The 20518-nt window shown below is 44.1% G+C and overlaps 1 protein-coding gene across 3 annotated transcripts in view; it reads left to right on the top strand.

The window, feature by feature from the left end:
• DUSP22 (dual specificity phosphatase 22) overlaps window positions 1–20518 on the top strand; it is a 54309-nt gene that overhangs the window by 6369 nt on the left and 27422 nt on the right. The window contains exons 1-3 of one of the 3 annotated variants that reach the window (XM_027682781.1): window positions 4900–5180; window positions 11115–11148; window positions 19112–19194. In XM_027682781.1, coding sequence (XP_027538582.1) covers window positions 5160–5180; window positions 11115–11148; window positions 19112–19194 — 138 coding nt within the window. In that variant the 5' untranslated portion in view covers window positions 4900–5159. Of the gene's footprint in view, window positions 1–4899; window positions 5181–7877; window positions 8045–11114; window positions 11149–19111; window positions 19195–20518 lie in introns of those variants that run through there. The other 2 variants (XM_027682770.1, XM_027682761.1) reach the window with 2 other exon arrangements.

Raw genomic sequence — 20518 nt, 5'->3', positions numbered from 1 at the left:
GTAATATGCATGTGCCTTGCAGCATGCTTTTTGATAGCCTTGTTTCTATTCTTTAGGGATGTAGTATTTTACCATATTTCCAAAGAATCTGGCTTTAAAAGAAAATGTCTCACTCTTTTTTTAACATGGCAGTTTCTTACAGTGAAAAATAAATAGAGGTGCTGCTAAGACCAATTTCTTTCTTATATACAGATTGGAAGTAAACATGTCAGGTTGATCTGGCAAGGCAGATATGTGCATAATATGTGCAAGGCAAAGTAGTACAAATTCAGAGTTAAAACTGCCTGCTATGAATATTAAAAGAAATTATGTAATTTTTAACTACTTAGTGAAATCAGAATTTTCAAGGGCTATTGTTTTCTGTATCTCTATTTTCTAAATGCTTAAACCGAACACCCCACAGCAGTCCCAGTATCTGCACTTCATTCGCAATCCATCATGAGTTTTAAGGTGGATTAATTTATTTTAAAGCCTGAAGTACATGCAAACAAAATTAGCTGCTGGCAGGTTTAGAGACACAGAAGTGCAGTAATTTGGTACATGGTTGCCATGGCAGCTAACCTACCTCTAAATTATCCTACATGCTTTTCTCAGCCATTCTCTAGCATTGTTCCTCCTGTCTGAATTGTTAGGCTTTTGGTTTTGGGTTTTTTTTTTGAGACCTGTCTTATGCAAAGCGCTTCTTTGTGCCATTTTGGCCTCATCTTCTGGCTCAGCCCTTACGTCCTGGTGTAGTCTATATTTTGTTGATATCCAGTAATGGAAAGGGGAAGCAAGAGGAGTACAAGGCAGAATTATGGTCTTCCAGCTACTCTGCCTGTTGAGAGCAGCTTCCTGAAAATTTTTTCTGAAGTAAACCACAGTGGTAAATTCCTTCATTTTCAGGACTTAAAGCTCGCTCAAATATCATTGATTTTGACAAAGTTACTGTAGATTCACAGTGACATAATAAAAGCCAAATTTGACCTTAAGACAGTGAATTTATCAAATGAGTGAATTCTGCTCTGAGGCTACATGGCAGTAAATCAATCTCTTCTATCCAGAGAACAGGTCTTGAAATGCTTGGCAATGTTTATTACCAAATAGAAATATTAAAAGAATGGGCAAGGAGTCCTGCAAGCTCTTTCCCTTCCATTCACCTCCCTGTCAGCACAGTTAGAAAACAAGCCTGGTGCCATTTATGAATTTTAAGGTTTCATTATTTATTTCTGGCAAAACAGTTCCTTTCTGTCAAAATGCTCTGTTTCAGAGGAAAACCATTCCACTGGCTATTTCTGACCAATCATTCTTTTTATCTCCCTTCTTGCCATCTCTGAGAACTAAGTTGTGATGCTGCTTCACAGGAACCCAGCCCAGGTCTTATCAGTTCCTGACAGATCATGGATAGCTGACATGCCTTCTGCCTATGGCTGAATGTGAGCTCGGGGTTTAGAGAAAGTGAGATCAGAAGATAAGAAGTAGAGAGTATTTACTGACTTATTTTTAACATAGTAAGCTCAACGTACTGTCAATGCAGAAGTTCTGTCTAATTTTTAAGAAGGTTCAGTTTCGTTATCAGTTTGGCTGGCTGTTAGTTTTCAGGCAGTTGCCTAGAAGTGGTCGCTGCTGCTGAACACTAGGCATTGCCAAATACATTTGTGTGTGAAGTCAAGAAGTGGGGATTACTCGATTTACTATCCTCATATCACAAAGAAGTAGGAAAATCCCCGGATTTGTGGGATTACAGGCCATGCTAAAGTGATCTCTTTTCAGGGATACTGACTGAAGATTATGAGATTCAGCAGGACCTTTTTGCTCTTATTTTCTGTGTTCATTTATTCAGTCCAGTCATCTCGGGATAACTTACTTTTTAAAATGAACTTCAAAATAATAAAACCAGTGCAGATACTAAGCACAAGGAATAAGATCTTGAGAAGTGACAATGAATAAACACTTTATGAGGATTTAGGCTTACTGAAGACCTGCCCTCATAAATGCATTATATGGTAGTTTATTAAACAATGGCTGAAGAACAAAAACAATCACTTTTTTGAATAACTGGGTAAGAGACACAAGTCTGGAAACAGTATCAAGATTCCCTCTCTAGACCTATGGAGATACAAAAGATATACTATACACCATAGTAAATGTTTAGGAGAGAAGTGGGTTTTCTCTCACTGCTTTTTAATCCTGGTATGTTACACTCTTCCACTCTGATTTTTGCTCTTTCACTGTAAAATGTTGCATGCATGCAATAGAAGTCTAATATGGGAAAGCACTGCAGGCTGAAGTAGGCATCCTGAAGAGAGTAACAAAACTTGAAATTGAAACAGAGGATCACAATTCCCATGAGGATGTGTAACACTTCCTATTCAGAAAAATGTCAGATACTAAGTTAGATATACTTGTATTCCATCTGTATTGCCTCATATAATAATTTCACGTGAATCGCCCATGCACAGTATTTTTCAGCACTCTTTGAAAAGGCCAGAAATATTGTTACTTGCAGTTTACAGATAGGAGAACTGAGTTATGGGGAAATGAATTGATGAGCCAAAACTTCCTGCATATTGACCACAAGGCCTTCCAGTTATCATAGACCTCTTAACACAACACAGATCCCTGCAGTTATTAGGGATATTATTCACTTTTTGTCCTTCTTGCCAGCGTTGCTGGCAACTTTCACTTTGGGGATACAATGTGTTTAGTAGCTATTATGGCAAGCCGTGATTCATACTTTTTGGACCTCAGTCATATTTTGTATGGCATGAGGATAAAGTACATTACATTCTGGATAGCTTTACCAATGAAATATTAAAGCCAGTATCTGTGATAAAGCTCACTGCTATGCTTTTCACCAGTATGGAGGGGAAAGGGAGAAGTGCAGTGCTTCAAGTTGGGTGGTTATCCTTCCTGGCCTTACAGAGAGACTGCTATGATGTTTTTGAGGCTGATGATGACATGACACAGCCCCGCAAACTCTGTGGAGGGAGGGAGGGAAAGGTTCAGGAATGCTTTAACTGCAAAATCAGTGTTTCCCTAGGGTTCTCCTGAAATTTAAGCATCTGTGGTGATGACATGGCTGTTTCAAGGTAAGAGTTTTCCATCATTCTAGGTAGTTAAACTGGTGGTTTAATCTCTGTTGGCTTTCAAGCATGTCATTGGCTTCTGTGGGAACAGCACCAGTTTTTGAAGATGTGGCAATACAATGACAAGCCACAGCTGAGGTGTCTGGTCCTGATCCCTGTCTCTGTATGGACAGGTCTGACCCCACAGGGAGAGAGTTGTCACTCCTCAGCTTTTTACAGGGATTGTTCTCTGAATAAATTCGTTCTTGGGTCAGAGAGGTGTTGAGGGTTGCTTAAGCAAAGGGGAACAGATGTGCTATTGAGGGTAGTGTGAGGACATGTGACCACCTCTTTGGCAACAGCAGATGTTTGACTGCAACTGGATGTTGTGAAATTGTTCCCTTAGAGTTTGCTTGTACTGGCAACCACTATCACTACGTAAGAATCCCCCCATCACTAATCTATCCCTTGGAGAGTTCATCCACCCGTTATTTCATACCTGGCTTTCCTGCTTGTTGACTTAACCATGTTTTCCTTCTTTCACCCTTCCACTGCTTATTTTGATCTGCAGATGCCCCTGACCCGCCTAGTCCTATCAAGGCGTGCCCAAAAAATGACATCTTGGCATCACTTTTTATAAGCATCTCACACTGATGCATGTATGAATGGACAGGCAACCTAATGGTGGTCACAGAGCAGCATCCTTCTCTGTTTTGCATTTGAGCCTCTAAGGATTTCAGGCTTTTTGGGCACTGATACTCCGCTGGTTAATGGGAGAGACCTTATGTAGTAGTATCCTGCCCCTGCTTATTTGAACTCTGTGTATTCCCTTAAGTCCTTCCCTGTATCCCGATCTCATTAACTCTTTGGAGAAAATTTCCTTCACTAACCACCAAATCCCCCATCACCGCACCTCCCTAAAACACATCCCCATGGCTAGAGGGATGTGGCTCTATCATGTCACATTTTAGGAAGCAAAGCATGGAGGTGGAAGTACTGAGCATGGCTTTGAAGCCACGCCTGCCAAAGCTCAGCAATGAGCATCATTCCCTGCTTGAGGAGGAAGGCTGGACCAGGCAATCTCCGGTGCTGTCAACCAGTACGATCCTGCTATGTTTGCTTCAAACTATTTGCTTTCTCTTCTCTGTTTGCTTCAGTTAGGACATGAATGTCCTTTGTGTCCCTGTCTGCCTGCAGCGTGGTTGGAATGACAGGGCAGAACACTGCTGCAGCGTGCCATGCCAGGGCACAGGCCGCTGTGGGAGGCTCTGCTCCCGGCACAGCCCGAGCCACACACGCCTGCATCCTGCATCCCTCCTCCGCCCGACGCGTGGGCACCGCCACGCCGGAATGGCACGGGCTGGCAAGCAGGAGGCTGTGACAAGCAGCCCTGGCGCCCAAGGCCAAGGTGCGTCCCGCCAGGGCTCGTCCGAGGCCGAAACAACACAGGGCTCGGGATGGCAGAGGCGGGCGGGCAGCACCGGCCCGCTCCCGCACCGCAGCCTTGCCCTCCCTGGGCCCACCGGCGGCGGGTGGTCCATGCCGGGAAGCCTCCCGCGGAAGCCGCTGCGGTGGCCGATGCTGATGCTGATACCGATGCCGACCCCGCTGCGGTCGCGGCCGGCGCTTCTCCACCGCTCCCGGAACGCCCGCCGGGTGCCGCCGGCCGCGGCAGGTGGGGCAGGTCGGCGGCGCGGGGGCCGCTGGGACGCGTAGTTCGACGGGGCGCGCGGCGAGCGCACGGCGCGGCGGCGGGGACTACAAGCCCCAGGGCGGCCCGCGGGGGCCGGGCCCGCGCGCGGGGGCGGTGGCGGGAGGTGGTTCCTGGTGGCGCGGCCCCGCGGCTCGCGCCGCTCCCGGGGGCGGCCGAGCGGAAGCCCGCCCCCAGCCGCCCGGCATCCAGGAGGGAGATAACCACGGCCAGGGAGGGAGGGATGCGCCTCGCCCTGTCCGACAACGGCGAGCAGCAGCCGCCCTTAATTAGCAATTAGCTCGTCCCCAGTCATCTCCCCCCCCCCCCCCGGCAAGCCCTGTCCCATGCACGCCGACCCGCCGCCGGCAGCAGCGGCCGACGGCTTCTCCCGCGGTGCTGGCGTGCGGGTCGCTTAAGCCATGGGGAATGGGATGAACAAGGTAACGCGGTGGTGGCCGTGCGCGAGTGCATGTGCTTGGGCCCGGCGCGGCGGTGCCCGGGGTCGCGGTCCCTCCCCGCCTCGGGGCGGGCGGGATGCCGCGGCGCCTCCGCCTTTGTCTCGCCCGTGCGCGGCGGGCAGCCGCTCCCGAAACAAAGGCCTGGGCAGCAGAGGCTTTTCCCTTTCGACTTCGGGGGTCCCCCGCCTCGGGGCGAGGGCGGAGGGACGGGGAGCGCGGCCGCGCCGCTCCCTCGGGGCGCGCCTCCTCCTCCTCCTCCTCCTCCTCCCCCTCCCCGGCCGCAGCGCGGGCGGGTGGCGGGCCCTGGTTTCGGTGATGCGCGCCCGGGCTTCCCCTCCCCGGGCAAAGGGAGTTCCCAGCGGTCGCTGACGGCCGCCGTGCCCCCCAGCGCCGAGCCTCAGTGTCCCTTGTGTGTCCCCCCGGCCTGGGGCAGAGCCCGCACCCCCCGACCCGCGGCAGGACCCGAGGCTTTGGACTCTCAGCGAGCGCGGGGCTTGCTCCGTTCCCAGGGCGCGGAGCAGCCTGTGGATGCGGGCTGTCGCTATAGGGCTGGGCCCGGTGCCGGTGGGACAGGAAAGCGCGCGGCCCCAGTGGAGATCGCAGCGAGGAAGGAAGATGGATCTGTTTTGCGAAGGGTGTTGGCCTGTTGGCAGTGGGGGCTTATTGTGTGCCCGATTCCCCTGGCATGTCATTGTAGTTATCAAGGGACAACTCAGTGATTTTTCTCAGTATCTCCACCTCTGTTTTAAACCCAGGTTTGAAAGTGTGGTGGTAACTAGCCTTTTATATATAGCTTACTATGAGGAACAGGAGTTGAGTAATCTCTTCTCTCTTACATCCTGCTTTGAGTGCTTTGGGAGTAGCTTTGCTGTGTGCATGGCCTACGACAGAGCAGAGGAGAATAGCTAGAAATAGCTGCTCACACGTTGTCCCGGTCAGACATCCTTGCCCCTGGATGTCAGATTGGTGACCGTCCAGAGTGCTTAGTGTGCCACCTGGAAGGTGAAGCCTTTTCATTCTATAGGTAGAGACATGGAAATAGGAACTTTAGGCAGAGGAAAGATCTGGCTGGTGAGGAATTGAGTTATTGAGTACGAGGTAGAACCTCCTTTGGTCCTTCTCTCCATTTTTGCTTTCAAAGTCTGGGGATGATATTGTGAGATGTAGCCACTCATTGCAGTCATCTTCTAGGAGTGACCAGTTAGGAAGAAACACAGCTAGAAAGACTCCTTTTAGGCTTCTGGTATGTTTGTAGTATTTTTCTACCAATATTTGAAATTATCAAAACATTAGAGGGACAGGATATGGCATGCTAAAGTTGCAATCTGGAGAGAAAAAAAAATAATCAAAAGGACAAGTCTCGGCCATTTGAAGCTGCATTAGATCTTGCTGTGGTACCGTGTGGGTAGGAATTGGCAATCTGTGACTGGCCAATTTGGTAATTTTAATTCTGTTAAATGTTGCCCTGGCATGTACAGCCAGAGCTTTCAGGAGAAGCATAATACTATTTGGATTTTTCTCGCTTTTCTGATGACTGTATCCAAGAGGATGAGACATTTAGCATTTGGGAGGAGCTGGCTCCTTTAAGGAGGCTGTAACCATGTTGGATACTGGCCATAAGGGTTTATTTTTTTAGGGGTCTCGCATGTGGGTCTGCTACTTGCCACCTTCAGAATGTGCCCCTGGATCATCTGTTCATTTTGATCTCATGAATCAGCAAATGTTGGAGGGGCAAGGGGAGACATGGAGTCATTAGCACAGATGTTGGGGGGTATTTGCTTGACTCAGCCAGTCAATACAAATTGCTTTAGTTTCCAACTGAAATTTTTTTTGTGGTTAAGCTATATACGAATGGTAGGAGAAAATAATCAGCTTATTCAATTGTGGATTATTTCATTTAAGGAATCTCTTTGTACTGATGCCAAGGGAAGAGGATTAATGGTGACCTGTGATGGGTGTGGTAAGGAAGAGCTCCAGAGACTGCTACGGTCTGTGTGGCTGGTTTTGGAGCCTTTCTCAGTGGCATGGTCCCCTCCTGATACTGATATATTTCATAGCAAATAGCAGTCTCACCTGACTTTGTGGCCATTAGGGCTGATCAAGGGCTGGAGTCTGGCATTCTTTTTAGATGGTGTTTGTCTTTTGTTGCTAGTTTTCTCTGTAATATTAACCCTGCGTAGTTTTTTTCCCTTAAGTCCACCCAAGCCTTCTGACTTTTCCCAAATTAAATTGAAAGCATTGGTTTACACATGCCCTTCTTATTCTGCTCAGAGAAGGAGAATTGGCCAGAGAACGTGCATTGACTTGGCTGCTGTTAATTTTCAGTACTTTACTTTTTTTTTTCTTACATCTGTTAAGTCAGAATGATTAATGGGGTCTGACTTGGACCCCAGGAAATTGTCTGGGTGGCCTGATTTGTCTTCATGCTTAATGTCTAATGTTGACTTGTATTCAAAGTTCAAGTTGAAGTCTGTGGTTTAAAAACTACGAAGATGTTTTCCAGGAGCTGAAGTCTAGCAGCTGAGATGGTGACAAGATTTCATTATCGGTGAACAGGATATGCTTAGTGAAGAGTTTTTTCCTGGGTTTTAGTAGTTGTTCATTCCTGTTACAGTTAACTGCCGGTTATTCGTGTAAACCCTTCAGAAGGTTTGAGTGCTATCTCTACAAAAAGGGCAGATAAGCCCTGTTCATTGTAGGAGTGGATTTATGAGAAATTTAAACCAGTGTGGCTACTTAGAGCTGATGTAACCACTTTTATGGAAGTCAGAGAAGCTATGCCAGTTCACATCAGCAGCAAATATCCCTCCCTGATGTGTGCCACTCTCCTGTGGTCCTGGACAAAGGTAGGCTTGTCTGTTCCTTTTAGCAGAGTCTGGCCATCTCTGAGAAAGCCCCACGAACTTCTCTGGAAGTTCATCGGTGTTAATGTGTCTAGAAGCAGCAAGGAGTTAGATGCTTTGTTACAAGCATTTGTCTGTATAGGAAACAGCAGTGAAGCAGCCCTTTAAGCCATTTTCCTGAAGGGTGTATTATCAGAGAGGACTGATGAGAAGCATTAGCAACTGGAGCAACCATTGTCTATTGCAGGGCTCTGCCTTTGTGCAAGGTGGAGAACGTGAGCTGCTCTCACATGCAAGGTACAAATGAAGACAGGCATTGGTGTCCTTGTCCCTTGCTTGTGAATTCTTCTACATCTGTTATTTAGTCTGTGGTCATTTTCTCAATGTTTCGGATGATGTTTCAGGTGATGTAAAGAGGCTACTGTTTTTATTCATAAAGCAGTGGTTGAAAAGTTCACAAAAACAACCACCTTATTTTTCTACTCTTCTGACTCCCACCCGTTCTCTCTCACACGCCCCCAGCAGCCATCGGCCTTCATTTTGCACAGCCCAGAGTTGCAGTTACTGAAGGCAGTGTGAGATGACACAGCTGAAGGTTCCCAGCCATAGTCGAGTGCTGAAGTATTAGTCAGCATGACACGAAGATTCACTTCTTTCCAGGTAGCTTTCACCCATAGTAATGTTTCTTGCTTCTAGAATGACTAGGACAACAGGGGGTAACATCTGTCCTTGGTTGCAGGGTGTCCTAATTTCCTATCTAGCATATAAGGTTGCTTCGTGGTGCACAAATGCAGACTTCTGGATTTTTCCTCCTTTGCCAACAAGAAACCTCATTTCTGCAACCCCCCGGTGTTTTATGGTACCTTTAATTTCTAATGTCTAAGCTTAATGACTGTGACTGGAAATTAAGCTTTTATCGTCTCTTGAAAGTGCACATTTGATGCAGAAATAATATTCTAGAGTCTAAAATGCTATAGTCTACAGTAGTGAGGGTGTGATTGCAGATTTGTGCTGCAGATAGGAAATACCAGGCAGCTGTTTAAAAATATCAGCAAGGGTTTTTTCATTTTTTTATTTGTTACGCTGAAGTTGGTGGTCTGGTTGGTGACATTCATTCATAACTTGACTTCCTTTCGCTTTAGAACATGATTTTGTTTCCAGAATTTGACCTCTTTTGCAATGACTCTTCTGTACTGTCCTCTCTGGAGCAGCTACAGGCTTCTATTTACTAGCCTGGGATGGTGGCCTTGGAGCTGCACTTCTAGCAGAGTCATCAAGTGGACTTAAATTATTGAATTGTCCCTTGAAACCATGGGTCTTGTGCGCGTGGAAAGGGACCATAGGATGTTGTAAAGGTTCTTTTCCCTACTCAATACCCTGGCATTGGAAACTGCCCTGAGGATTTTTGCTGACTTTGTAAGAATGTTGAATTTCTACAAATGAAGAGGGAAGGAAAGGGGAGAAAGCTGTCTGAGCTTATCTTTGCAACACTTACAGGTGTGTATTCGTACCAGATTTAAGAACCATTTTCTTGACCAGGTAGTGTTGTCAATCAGCCCTCAATTTGCAAGCAAGGGTCTATAAGCATCAAGCTCTATCAAGGGTCCTCGAGAAGCCATCGGGGGGAGAATTGAGTTTAGAGAATTAGTTTGAGAACTGTGTTTAGAGCTGATGTGACACGGCAGGTAGAGAGAGATCACCCAGCAAAGCCTAGAGGGAGGAGTGTTTGCACAAACCGAAGCTGCAGGGAGTAGGAGAAGTGCTGCAGCCTTTCTGTTTTCTGCAAGGCGAGATAAATAACAGCGAACGTGACGATGCTTTTATTGGACCATAGTCCTGCAGTTAAAGCAGGTCAGAAGCTATTTTGCTGGCTCTTCTGCTGGTCTGCTAACCTTTGCGTGGTGGGTTGGTGTGCCTTTCAGCAGAAAGGCTGCAGTGAAACGAAGGCTGTAGTGATAATCCCTGACAAAAAGTCCTTCATGACTTTCGGAACTTTGCAGCTGCTGGATCGAGCAAAATGGGTGGAGTTTTCCCTTTAAATAGCTGAGTCTGAAAGTCTGTTGCTGCTGTTGTAGTGACACTCGGGTGTTGCTAAGGGTTTAGGAAGTCAGCACTGACATATCTGTAGTGGTGGTATGCTCAGCATGCACTGAAGAAAAATGGATCGTATGATTTCATCACCACAGTTCTGGTCTCTTCAAACGATGTGAGTGTGGGTCAGAGATTTCAGGTGGCAGATAAAATTCTTGGCCAGAAAATGTGTGTTTGGTGTGTGTGTGTGGGTTTTTTTGAGGTCTTACTGCTGTTCCCAAGTTAGAAGGGTTATAAGAGGGTGGGAGGTGTAGCACTGTGGTGTCACCTGCCTCTGTGTATGTGCACGTGTCCTCAGACTGCACAGACAGGTCCTTGGGCAGACCTTGAGACTCCCAAGTTAAAGAATGTCCAATAATTGAGACCTGTACCGGCTTCTGGCAGTGTTAGGATGAGTGGTTAGATCTGGAAGAGAAATACACAACTCATGGACTTTCAGCGGTTTCCTTTCTATGTGAACACACAAGTCGATGTTCGCAATGATTTCCTCTAAGAGCCCTACAGTGCTGCAGCCCTGACCTGCATGGCTTTGCACTTCAAAAGCCTCGAAGGATGTCATTTTGCAGGGCTTTGTCCAGTTTCCGTAGCAACTTTAAGCAAATCACCTTTGCTGTGTGAAGTTTCATCATTAGTTCCATGAGGGTAACTCTTACCCTGCTGGGGAGGCAGGGGGAAGGGTGTTTTTCGAGGCCCACTTCATATTTGTAAACCACATCTGCTATCCTTGGAGAGCCTCCATTATGTGAGAGTCCTCACGATTAACAACCCCTGGCTGCCAACAAACTCTGTCAAGGCATGGTTTGCCTAGAGCTGTTTAGTTTGAGAAGGTTGCAAAGAGGCATGAATTGTTGTCAGCATGTTTTAGATTGCATTTGACAATAGTCTGCTAAAGTAGTATGTTCCATCCTGTATGCAAATTGAACTTTGTCAAATTGTCTTACCACAAGATATCTATATTTGATACTATATTTCTTTCTCACAGATTCTGCCTGGCTTGTTCATTGGCAACTTTAAAGGTAAGATTAGTTTTATCATTATCTCTAGGTTACTTAACAGGGGTCTTAAGGTGTTGTTTCACAGGCTCTTGGAATTCTCTGGCATCTCTGTAGCTTTTTAACCCCATCTTGCTTCATTTCTGGATTCACCTGGTAACACTTGAAGAAGTCATTTGCTCTCTCATCCGTGTGCTGTGCTGCGCTGCAAGTACTTTGAGAAAAGAAAAATGAATGCCATCTCCTTGGAGCATGCTTCAGCTGGAATTCCTAAACACTGGCCTGCTTTAAATGATTCTTGTGCTTGGTAGACAAGCCTGTGATCCAGGCAGATTCTTTGTAAGTCTTATTTCAAACCTTCCTTATAAGTAAAGGCTTACTATGCCTCATGCTCATCGCTTTCATTATTTTGGTTATTTATAACAACTGCTAAAGAGTTCTGTTATCACTGCTTGTGAGACTGATAGGTCTGCTGGTTGCAGTCTGACCACCGATACTTGTAGTGTCCATGTTGCAGCTGTAAGTTTCTCTGGATTTTTTTTCTTTATGCATGAGGTTTATTTTCTGTATACAGAAAACCAGTCATATTTAGAAAACAGGAAACTTTATGTAGGCATCCAAACAAATGGCCTGTTGTCAAAGCATTCTGTTAGCAGCAGTTCCAGCTGACACTCCTTACTCAGAAGTAAACCAGTTGTGCATGTACAGTTTTTTTTTAATAGATGTAGACCCCACATTTCCTATGCTTTGGTAAAATAGAGCAGGTCTCATAGGGGCTACTGCTATATCCTGTCCTTCCTGGTCTGAGTGATACTACAAACAGTCTGTTAAGACTGGGAACATCTGCACTGGATTTAGATGGTGCTGCACATTCTCTCTGCCTCATGCCCACCCTTCCTTCCTTGCCTCCTTGTCCCAAAACCTGTGAGTTCAGTGGTTTTTGCCTGATTTACCTGCCACTGGATCTGATGGCCCACACTGTGGGTCCAGTGCTTGCTGCCCCTTGGGAAGTGGAGCCAGTCACCTTGGGAGGCAGCCCGGAGGTACATGTGAAGTTAAAAGCTGCCTTTTGCCACACCACAGACACAAGTACAAAGGCTAGCATGTGAGGGAGTTAATTATGCCATGGTAAGGAAAATGAGAGGATGAAGGTGATTTCATATTGGTGGAAGTAGGTAATAAAAGGAGAAAAAAGAAACAAGTAGGAAAAAAGGAAAATAAGGCAAAGACGATAGTTTTGAAAACACTTTGGATGGACTACTGCATGGGCTGATGACAAAATTAACTAACTTGGTCACAGCCATGTTGCTTCCTCTTTTTGTTTTCTTTTTCTGAAGTAATTTAGGAGAGGAGTGGAATTGGGAGGATATTTGATAGTGGAGTCCTTTAGGTTTTGAGCAGTCTGGCGAGGTGGGCAGGATGGGCTGTGGTAACATGGCAGTCAATCTGTCCCTCTCACTGTGGCCATCCTGCTGGTAAGCCTTTGACAGTCTGCCCTGGGGAGTGAAACTCAGCCAGAGCATCTGTTTGCTGGTACAGTTCTGTTTTCAGTGGAAGGGAGTTGGCCAAGGTTGTGGAGTGAGTCAGCATCTCTGCCAGTGCCAGGGCCCATGACCCTCTCACCTGTGCTACCCTGGCTATTCAGCTTTGTGCCTTGGGAACGGTCCTTAAATGGCACATAAGGTCAGTCCTGTGCGGATAGCACAGGCGTGCACGTGGTGTGAGTGGGCAGTGTTTCTGGGAGCCTAGCTGAAAGAAAATGCTTCAGCTGCCTGCATAAGAGAGAGTAAAAGAGGAGCTGGTTTTAATCTCTTTATTTGTGTTGTGGGGTCTGTTTTTTTAAACAGATTAAAAAACATGAACAAAAAGTTCATTTATTTATTGCTATGACTTTTGGTCATATTGCATTTAAGTGTTATGTTCTACCATCACAAGCATCTCAGATAAGCTACTGTACCTGGAGGAGAAGAGAGAAGAGAGGTGTTACTGTCCTTCACTAATACAAAAGCATACTTTTACAATTTTTACTTTTTTCTGCATCCCCTGCCCCTCAACACCCCTCTGCCTAACTGCTTAGGAGCAGTTGCAACAAGCTCTCCATGCAGTGAAGTCATCCCATTTAGGAACAGGCTGTTGGTTTATTACCAGTGTATTTTTCTGGAGGAGTTTGATTACTGTGCTCTTGGAGTATGTTCTGATTTGTGGTACTTTTTCAAAAAGCGGCTGATTAGTTTTGAGACTGCTGAGAAATACTCGGCAGCATATACAGTTGGGACTGGTCAGAATGTCCTGATTTGGGCAGCTGAAATGACTAGATGCATATAAAGACATGGGTTTACAACATTATTTCCTGTAATGTACTTTTGACTAGTCTCCCATTTCTTCAGCTTCTTCTTAGTAGGTTGAATTGAATAAAGTTGCATCTTGTCAGTAACAGGAGGAAACACTGATTCTCTGGCTTTGTGCATCTCACCTGGACACAGGGCTGAGGCTTCGTAGCGCTGTCTGGGTCCTTGAACAGGGGATAGAGAGGAGGGAGCTTCTCCAAAAGCTGAGTCTGAGGAATGTTTAAATTGCTCTGATGTGCCCTCTGGAGGATAGCCTTTCCCCAGTGGCACCTCAGGGACCCTTGTCAGGCAACAGTTTCCAGAGCTGTATCAAAATACCATTCTATACACACTCTTGTCTCCCTGCTGCCTCAGAGACCTCTGGGAATACTGACAGACGGAGAAAAGGCACCGTTGTTCCAGATAGGTGCCTTCCTGCTAAGAGAAAGCGTGGTGTTAGGGATGCTAAATACTGTAGTTTCGGAGGGCTGTTGTCTGGAGAAGGCAGTCAGCAATTGTTCTGATTGGGGAATTATTATTCAATAATCAGAAATATTTCTACTTTTAGACCTAATCAACATAAAACCAATCTATGACAGAGCAGTGCGAACTCTTCTGCAGTTGACTGGGAGGTAAACTGAGGCCCAGGAAAAACTAGTGAAATGAACCTGTGGCAGAAATGGGAACTGAGCTTGCTGCTTCTGTTTTGTTTGCTGCTGCACAAACCTTTAAGCACATAGAATAGAGGGGCTTTAATAACCACTTTAAGGGTCTTTACGGTAGAAAGTTAGTGTAGTCCTGATTATGGAGAGCACTGAAATATCTCTTGAAATCCCCCTAGTCCACAGGGCTTGACTATGTATCTGAAAAACTTTCCTGAAAAAGCACAGATCTTGGGATGTATTCAAGTGCTTTTTATCTTACAAGCTCATCAGTAGCACATTAAAATTGTGGTATGCTCCTGAGAGGGTGTATTGGAGATTGCAGAGCTAGAGGGCAGAAAAAAATCAAGAAGAACCATAGTGTCCATACAAAATACCAAGACTGAGTCTGATCTGTAAGCCCAGAAGGAAACAGAGCTCTTGGGCTTCTTCTGTGAAAGTGAAGGAGTTATTTCTTTGCAAATGGGAGGGCAGGGTGCTAAGAGAGAAAAATGAGGGGAGAGAAAGAGGCAGTTAACTCTTCTTCTCGAATCTAGTTTTGGGGAAAATTTGGTTTGTTTCTGTTGTACCTTAGAGATGAAATGCCTCAAAAGACAAAGAATATACTATGGTACTGCATGTCCACATGTCTTCTGCACTGGTAACCTGAGGTCTCTTGGAAGTCACCTGTGCTTACAATGAAAATGGGTGCTTTGTTCCTTAAGGAATTGACAGGACAGCCTGTTTCTCTGCACAAATTGAAAAAAAATCAATTTCTTCTGATAATAGATCTAAATGGGTGCTCAGTTTGCTTCCAAACGAAAAGGTGTAGCAGTAGCAAGAACCAGGACGCAAGAGTGTTTCTACCTGGAATATTAAAGAGCTTGTGTCCTGCCTTGCTTGTAATCATTCAAGGTTTTTCCAATGGAATATTTGGGGGCTTTTTAATTTGAAGGGGAAAGCCACAATAACAGGTTTAATTCCCCCCAAAGAGTCCAGTGTTGCTGTGGATGATCTGGACAGTCTTGGGAAAGTTTTTGCCCTTCCCATTACTAAGTGTATAAAAAGGCAGTGTCCACCAAGTGGTTCTGCTGTGTTTCTAGATTCAATTAATTCCTGTTATCATCTGCTTAATGTTGGTTTTAAAGTTCCATTTTCTAAGATTTAATTTCAGGTACTGAAAACAGGAGAGGGTGAAGATACCATTCCCTTTTTCAGGTTCATCTTTTGAAGGAAGACAATTTATAGGTGCTCAGATTAAACAGACTACTGAACTTGTTTCCCCACCTTTCTCATTCCCCGAAAAAGTCCTTCCGAGAGGGTGGATCAGAATATGTACTAGAATATAGTGTGAAGTGGAGAAAGGAGACATGGATCTTTTTTTCATTTGCTTATTTTCTGTGTGTGTCTCTGTAGGTGCAGATAACGGGACTGGGAACAAAGCTCTCCTGATGGGGAAGGTTTTTCTTTAGGTGTCCATCTCTAGTTCTCTCCAAAGCAGAAAATAAAGTTGCTTGATTTAAAAAAAACCAAACAAACCACAACATCTGGTGATGATGAAACTGTAGTCTCTACACATCTGCAGATTAAGACTTAACACTGTTGTATGTAATGGGCTGACTTGCCTTCTTTAAGCACTTACCTCGGTTTTCTCTACTTAACCTAAAATTTTATACTGAAAACTTATTGTCTTACTGTGTTGTAGGAGTATGTCTGTCTTTTCAGACTAAAAAAGTCAGAAATGTGGGCTTTGGAGAAGGAAAAAGGGAGAATGACTTTAGTTTGGAGTAACTGGCTAATGGGAAGAGGGGTGACAAAATGAAAATAAACTGAAACTAATCTCACTTATTTTGTGGATGCATTTAAACTTCTAAATTCACAAATGAGTTACAGTCAAGTGTTGCAGATCAGGCCCATATCACTGTAATGCTTTTTTGCCCCCCTATTCCTGGCAGCATGCTTTTGTATTTTATTGTTAGCAGTAGAGGTGGACAAGACTCCACAGCTGTTTCTTTCCATCTAACTCTACAAAGGGAGAAATATTTATCCCTCACCTTGCAGCTTTATGGAGGCACTAAAATATTAAAGTAAGAGAAAATGGTTGTAAGTACATTTGAGACTTCACCACCCTAGTATTGGAGTCCTTCAGTCATTGATGTGCCATAATTGGAGTGGTTGGAGCAGTGTTGTCTCCCTTTTGCTTATGGGGGATGGAAGAACACTGCACTAGGTGATTTGCTCCCCAGCCACACCATAAGGCTTCCCAGAGCTGCAGGGAAACAAATTCTGACAGCCCCCTGGTCCTATTTTGATGACTTTGGCATTGCTTTTACAATTAAGTGTTTCCAACTCTCTGCATATGAGTAGAGGTTGAACTAGGAGTCATAGAGTCAGAGGGAAAATAGGCTAAATGCGGGAGGGAGAGAAGAAGACTTCCCCGGTGTGAATTGTGTCCTTTTGTGTGAGGTATGATCTTCCAGAAGGCTTTACTCAGAAGTCTGCATCAGCTGAGAAGCGTTTTGATGTATGAAATAGAATATTAGGTAACCTGCTGTAAAGAGTAATACCACATTTGAGGGACCCTTTAGAGGATGCACAAGATGAGCTCTGATAGGTAGGTTTGATCTTAAAGTTTGAAAATAGGGTGTTTCACACTGTGATTTCAAAATGTGAGCCTGCATGTGCTTGTACAGCACTGTGCTTCAGTAAAGAAGTTAGAATTGCTGTGGTGATGGTGGTTCTTTTGGCTTTTGGTGGTTCTTTACATAACCTTTTTTTTTTTTTTTTTTTGTTATTTATGGTATGAGACCGTGAGTGACAGGATATCTTATTTGTACTGCTGTTTAAATAGCTTTATCTATAGTATCTGTAGAGACTTACGCAGGTGCTGGGGAATTTCCCCTCTGTAAACTGTTTGAAATTTAGATCCAGATAATACAGTCGTTGACGGGGAAGCTTTTTCTTCTCTACTTCAGTGATTTGAATGGTTGTTTCCTAAATATATTGAGGACCTGCTGATTACTCTGTGATGTAGGTCTGGGATGGCCATTTCCAGCTTGTTTCTAGGAATATCTGAAATCTCACTGTATAGTTTTGATTTGCTGAAATTCCCTTAGCCTAAGTCTTGGTTAACTGAAGAAATAAAATATTTCAGTCGTTTTGAGTTGTACTATGTGCATTAGGCCTTTCAGTTCAAAGCAGTCAACGTTTAATTTGGGTCATATCTTCTTTAAAAGAAGTTTACCTTGTGTGGCAAGCCATTTCTTACCATGTAGGTCATATTGATAATGAGAGTTTGGTGTCTCATTGTGCTAGGTATACATTAGTTTCATGAGTTCCAGCCAGCAGGCTCTGAAATTTGTTCTTAGTCTTTGTACAACAGAAAGCAGTGATTTTTAGGGACACTTGGGCTGGTTTATGGGCTTCCAAATCCTTGCCTGCTTAGTTCTTCCCTAAGGAATCAAGACTGTCCTTTAAACTGTTAAAAAAATATGAAGGTCAAGTGGATTAGAAGACCTCTCCTGGCAAACATTAGCATTTCTTCTTTGAAATGTTTACTCTCAGATTTTTAGGAAATTTTAATTGTTCTGTGCAGCTAGACATTAGTTCTATTTCAGACAGAATTTGTGTCAATTCTCTTCTGAAGGGTTAGACGTCTGTGTTGATCATGCAGGCTTGACCAGTAGTGAGTAAAATCAATGAAGTTTTCACTCTCCAGTTTTTTAGCTGTAGAAAAGCTTTCATTAGGATTAGGTTTAAATTTTATTGCTTGTTACTGTGCTCACATGGATCTCGTCTATGCGACAGTATAATTAAATGTCCAGTTCCTCTTTGTGATGTAGAAAAGGCATTGAAACTTTATAGTAGGTGGATAAGATGACACAAGAGATGCTAATTGAACTCTTGCACGTACATAAAGAATGTACAGGTGATGCTATTGTTATTTTTGTACCTAGAGAGAGCCAGTTTGAAACCCTTGTGGTCAGTGCTCTTTTTTTGTGTGCAACCAGGCTAGTGTGAACAGATTGGATGGGCAGATTTCGAAGGCAGGTGTTCACATCACAAAACCACTGCTGTAATTGCCATGGTGTGCTGTACAATTCTCAAGCAAAAGGGTCAAAAGTAAATGGATAAATGGATACACACTAACTTTTACCTATATTGGTGGTTCTTTCAAGTAATTTTCTGGCATGCTGATAGTTTAGTATGGGGAAAGTTGCTCACTGATGACAGATAGTCTGGTTTACCTTTTTTTTCCTCATAGAAACAAGCCTATGCTTTCGCAATATCTAGCATCAACTTTTCAGTCGCCCCAGTTTTCTTTCCAGTTTTGAATGTTAGAAACCCCTTGATTACAGGTCTAGGAAACACCTTTTCATAACTGCACTTCCTTGCTGTAGCATTTTGCTTTTTCATACGTTCGATATCTTTATCATCTCGATCTCTCTTTAGACTCTAAATTATGGTATGTATTGGCTAAATGCACATTTTTCCCTACTGGTCCACAGGAAGTAAGAATGTAGTTATCGTTTTGGCTTGTCTGTTAATAATTCAAGGGATGTGGTTGGCTTGCCTTCTCAGACCTGGATATCACAAGGTTTGTCTCCCAAGTGAAAATGTATCTCCTGAAGGGGGATTTGTGAGTAGAGAGGAGGTAAACTATTTCTTGTACAGCTCTGACTGCGTATTCAGATGGCAATCACCTGCATGCAAGCATGCGTAAAGTTATATTTCAGATGCAAAATACATGAAACTTCTGACTTAGAACACATTCCTGAGTCACTTAAGCTTGTTCTTTATATAGTATGTAATTTGTTTTGGAGTTAGAAGTGTGTCTTCCCATTACCCACTCTGATTATGGTGTTCTAGAATAGCTGCATTTGGGGTTTTGCCTTACTTTATGAAGTGTCAAGAAAAATGTACTGATGATAAGTGGCTTTTCAACAATCACAATGGAAAGGGGAGTGGGCTATTTCAAGGGATTAAAAAATTTCTCTTCTTTTTTTCCCTCTGTCGCAGATGCCCGAGATGTAGAGCAATTGAGTAAGAATAACATTACGCACATTCTTTCAATCCATGACAGTGCTCGCCCTATGCTTGAGGTAAGAGGTGTGGGGGACTCCATAGTAAATCCTTACTTTGCAGTTAACTGCTACAGTCATCTCGAGGTTAATTTCTTGTTCTCTGCAATTGGTGTTTTGAGACTGATTTTCTTGACAGCTGTAGTTTTGGCATCCAGACACAGATTTTGTTGTAGCTGCTGTTATAACAACAAGAAATCTAACTGACAAAGGAAAAGAATTACAGTGTCAATGTACCAAAGTAATGGTATTATGTTATTAATTTGATAGTAAAGGTACGTTCCCTTCTCTGTGGAGTTAAAGCATCATATAAACAACATTCCGTCTCCACTCCAACTCTACTTTTTACGTGGGCCCCTTTCTTGAATCTCTATAGCAGATGGCTGTCTAAGAGGTTTGCAGTCCTTTTCCATGTGAAATAGCCTTATTTACACTTGGGGTGTAGGAGGAATCAGTGATCTCCCTGATGTATTATATAAATACATCTAATATATCAGGGCATCTGTAGTCTCCAACACTTTAATATAAAGTATTATTTCCCATTTTACTGCAGGAAAACTGATCTGAAGACCTGTAATTTGCTGTGTTATCTTGGTGGGACCAGGCTACAGTTCTCCTGTGTTGGACTGTTATGCTTTCTTCTTTATACCAGCTTACTTTGGAAAAAGGGGAGTCTGACTGGGCTTTGCCACACCTTAAAATCCTGCTATTTGATTTATGTCAGGAACTATTGTCCCCTAAAATTTTTTCGTTCCTTCTACTTCTCATGAAATATGGAAAAATAGCCGGTAAGGCACTTGCTGATGTTACCCCCCCCCCCCCGTATGCTGCTGGGAATGTCTGCTTTTCATTCTCACGTAAAAAGTCTCTAGTGAATTCAGTCCTTAAACTATAGAATTTCCTCCTGTCCCAGGCAAGTCAATAGGTAAGCCAAACAAAAAGCGTATATCACAATCAAAACCCATATCAAGGTAACGATGAATTCAGGGTTGACTTTGAACTTATAAATATGCTGGACCAGAGCTTTAGGTGTTAACTTTGTTATACTGTCTATTTGACTTCTGCTGTGCCTGATGCTTGTTAAGTCTGAAATAGACTGAATTTCATGAGTGCTCTTAGTTGAAGAGATAAACTGAGTGAGGGAGATATAATGTTGCCTGTAGGGTGCTGGTCTTTAAAATGAATAGAAGATTGTTTTGTTTTATCATGATTAGATAAGTAGGGAGACTAATTATGGCACAGATCAGCTGCAGCCTCAGGCCAGTGTTTCTGGTGGTGGTGGTGGTTTTGGCAGCCCACACACCACCTCCGTACTTAATGGTGGTGCATCTGTTTGTGAGGCTGC

The sequence above is a fragment of the Neopelma chrysocephalum genome, unplaced genomic scaffold, assembly GCF_003984885.1.
Source record: "Neopelma chrysocephalum unplaced genomic scaffold, ASM398488v2 Primary Assembly neopelma1_22b, whole genome shotgun sequence".
NCBI lineage: Eukaryota > Metazoa > Chordata > Aves > Passeriformes > Pipridae > Neopelma > Neopelma chrysocephalum.
This window is presented reverse-complemented; position numbering and strand designations above follow the sequence as displayed.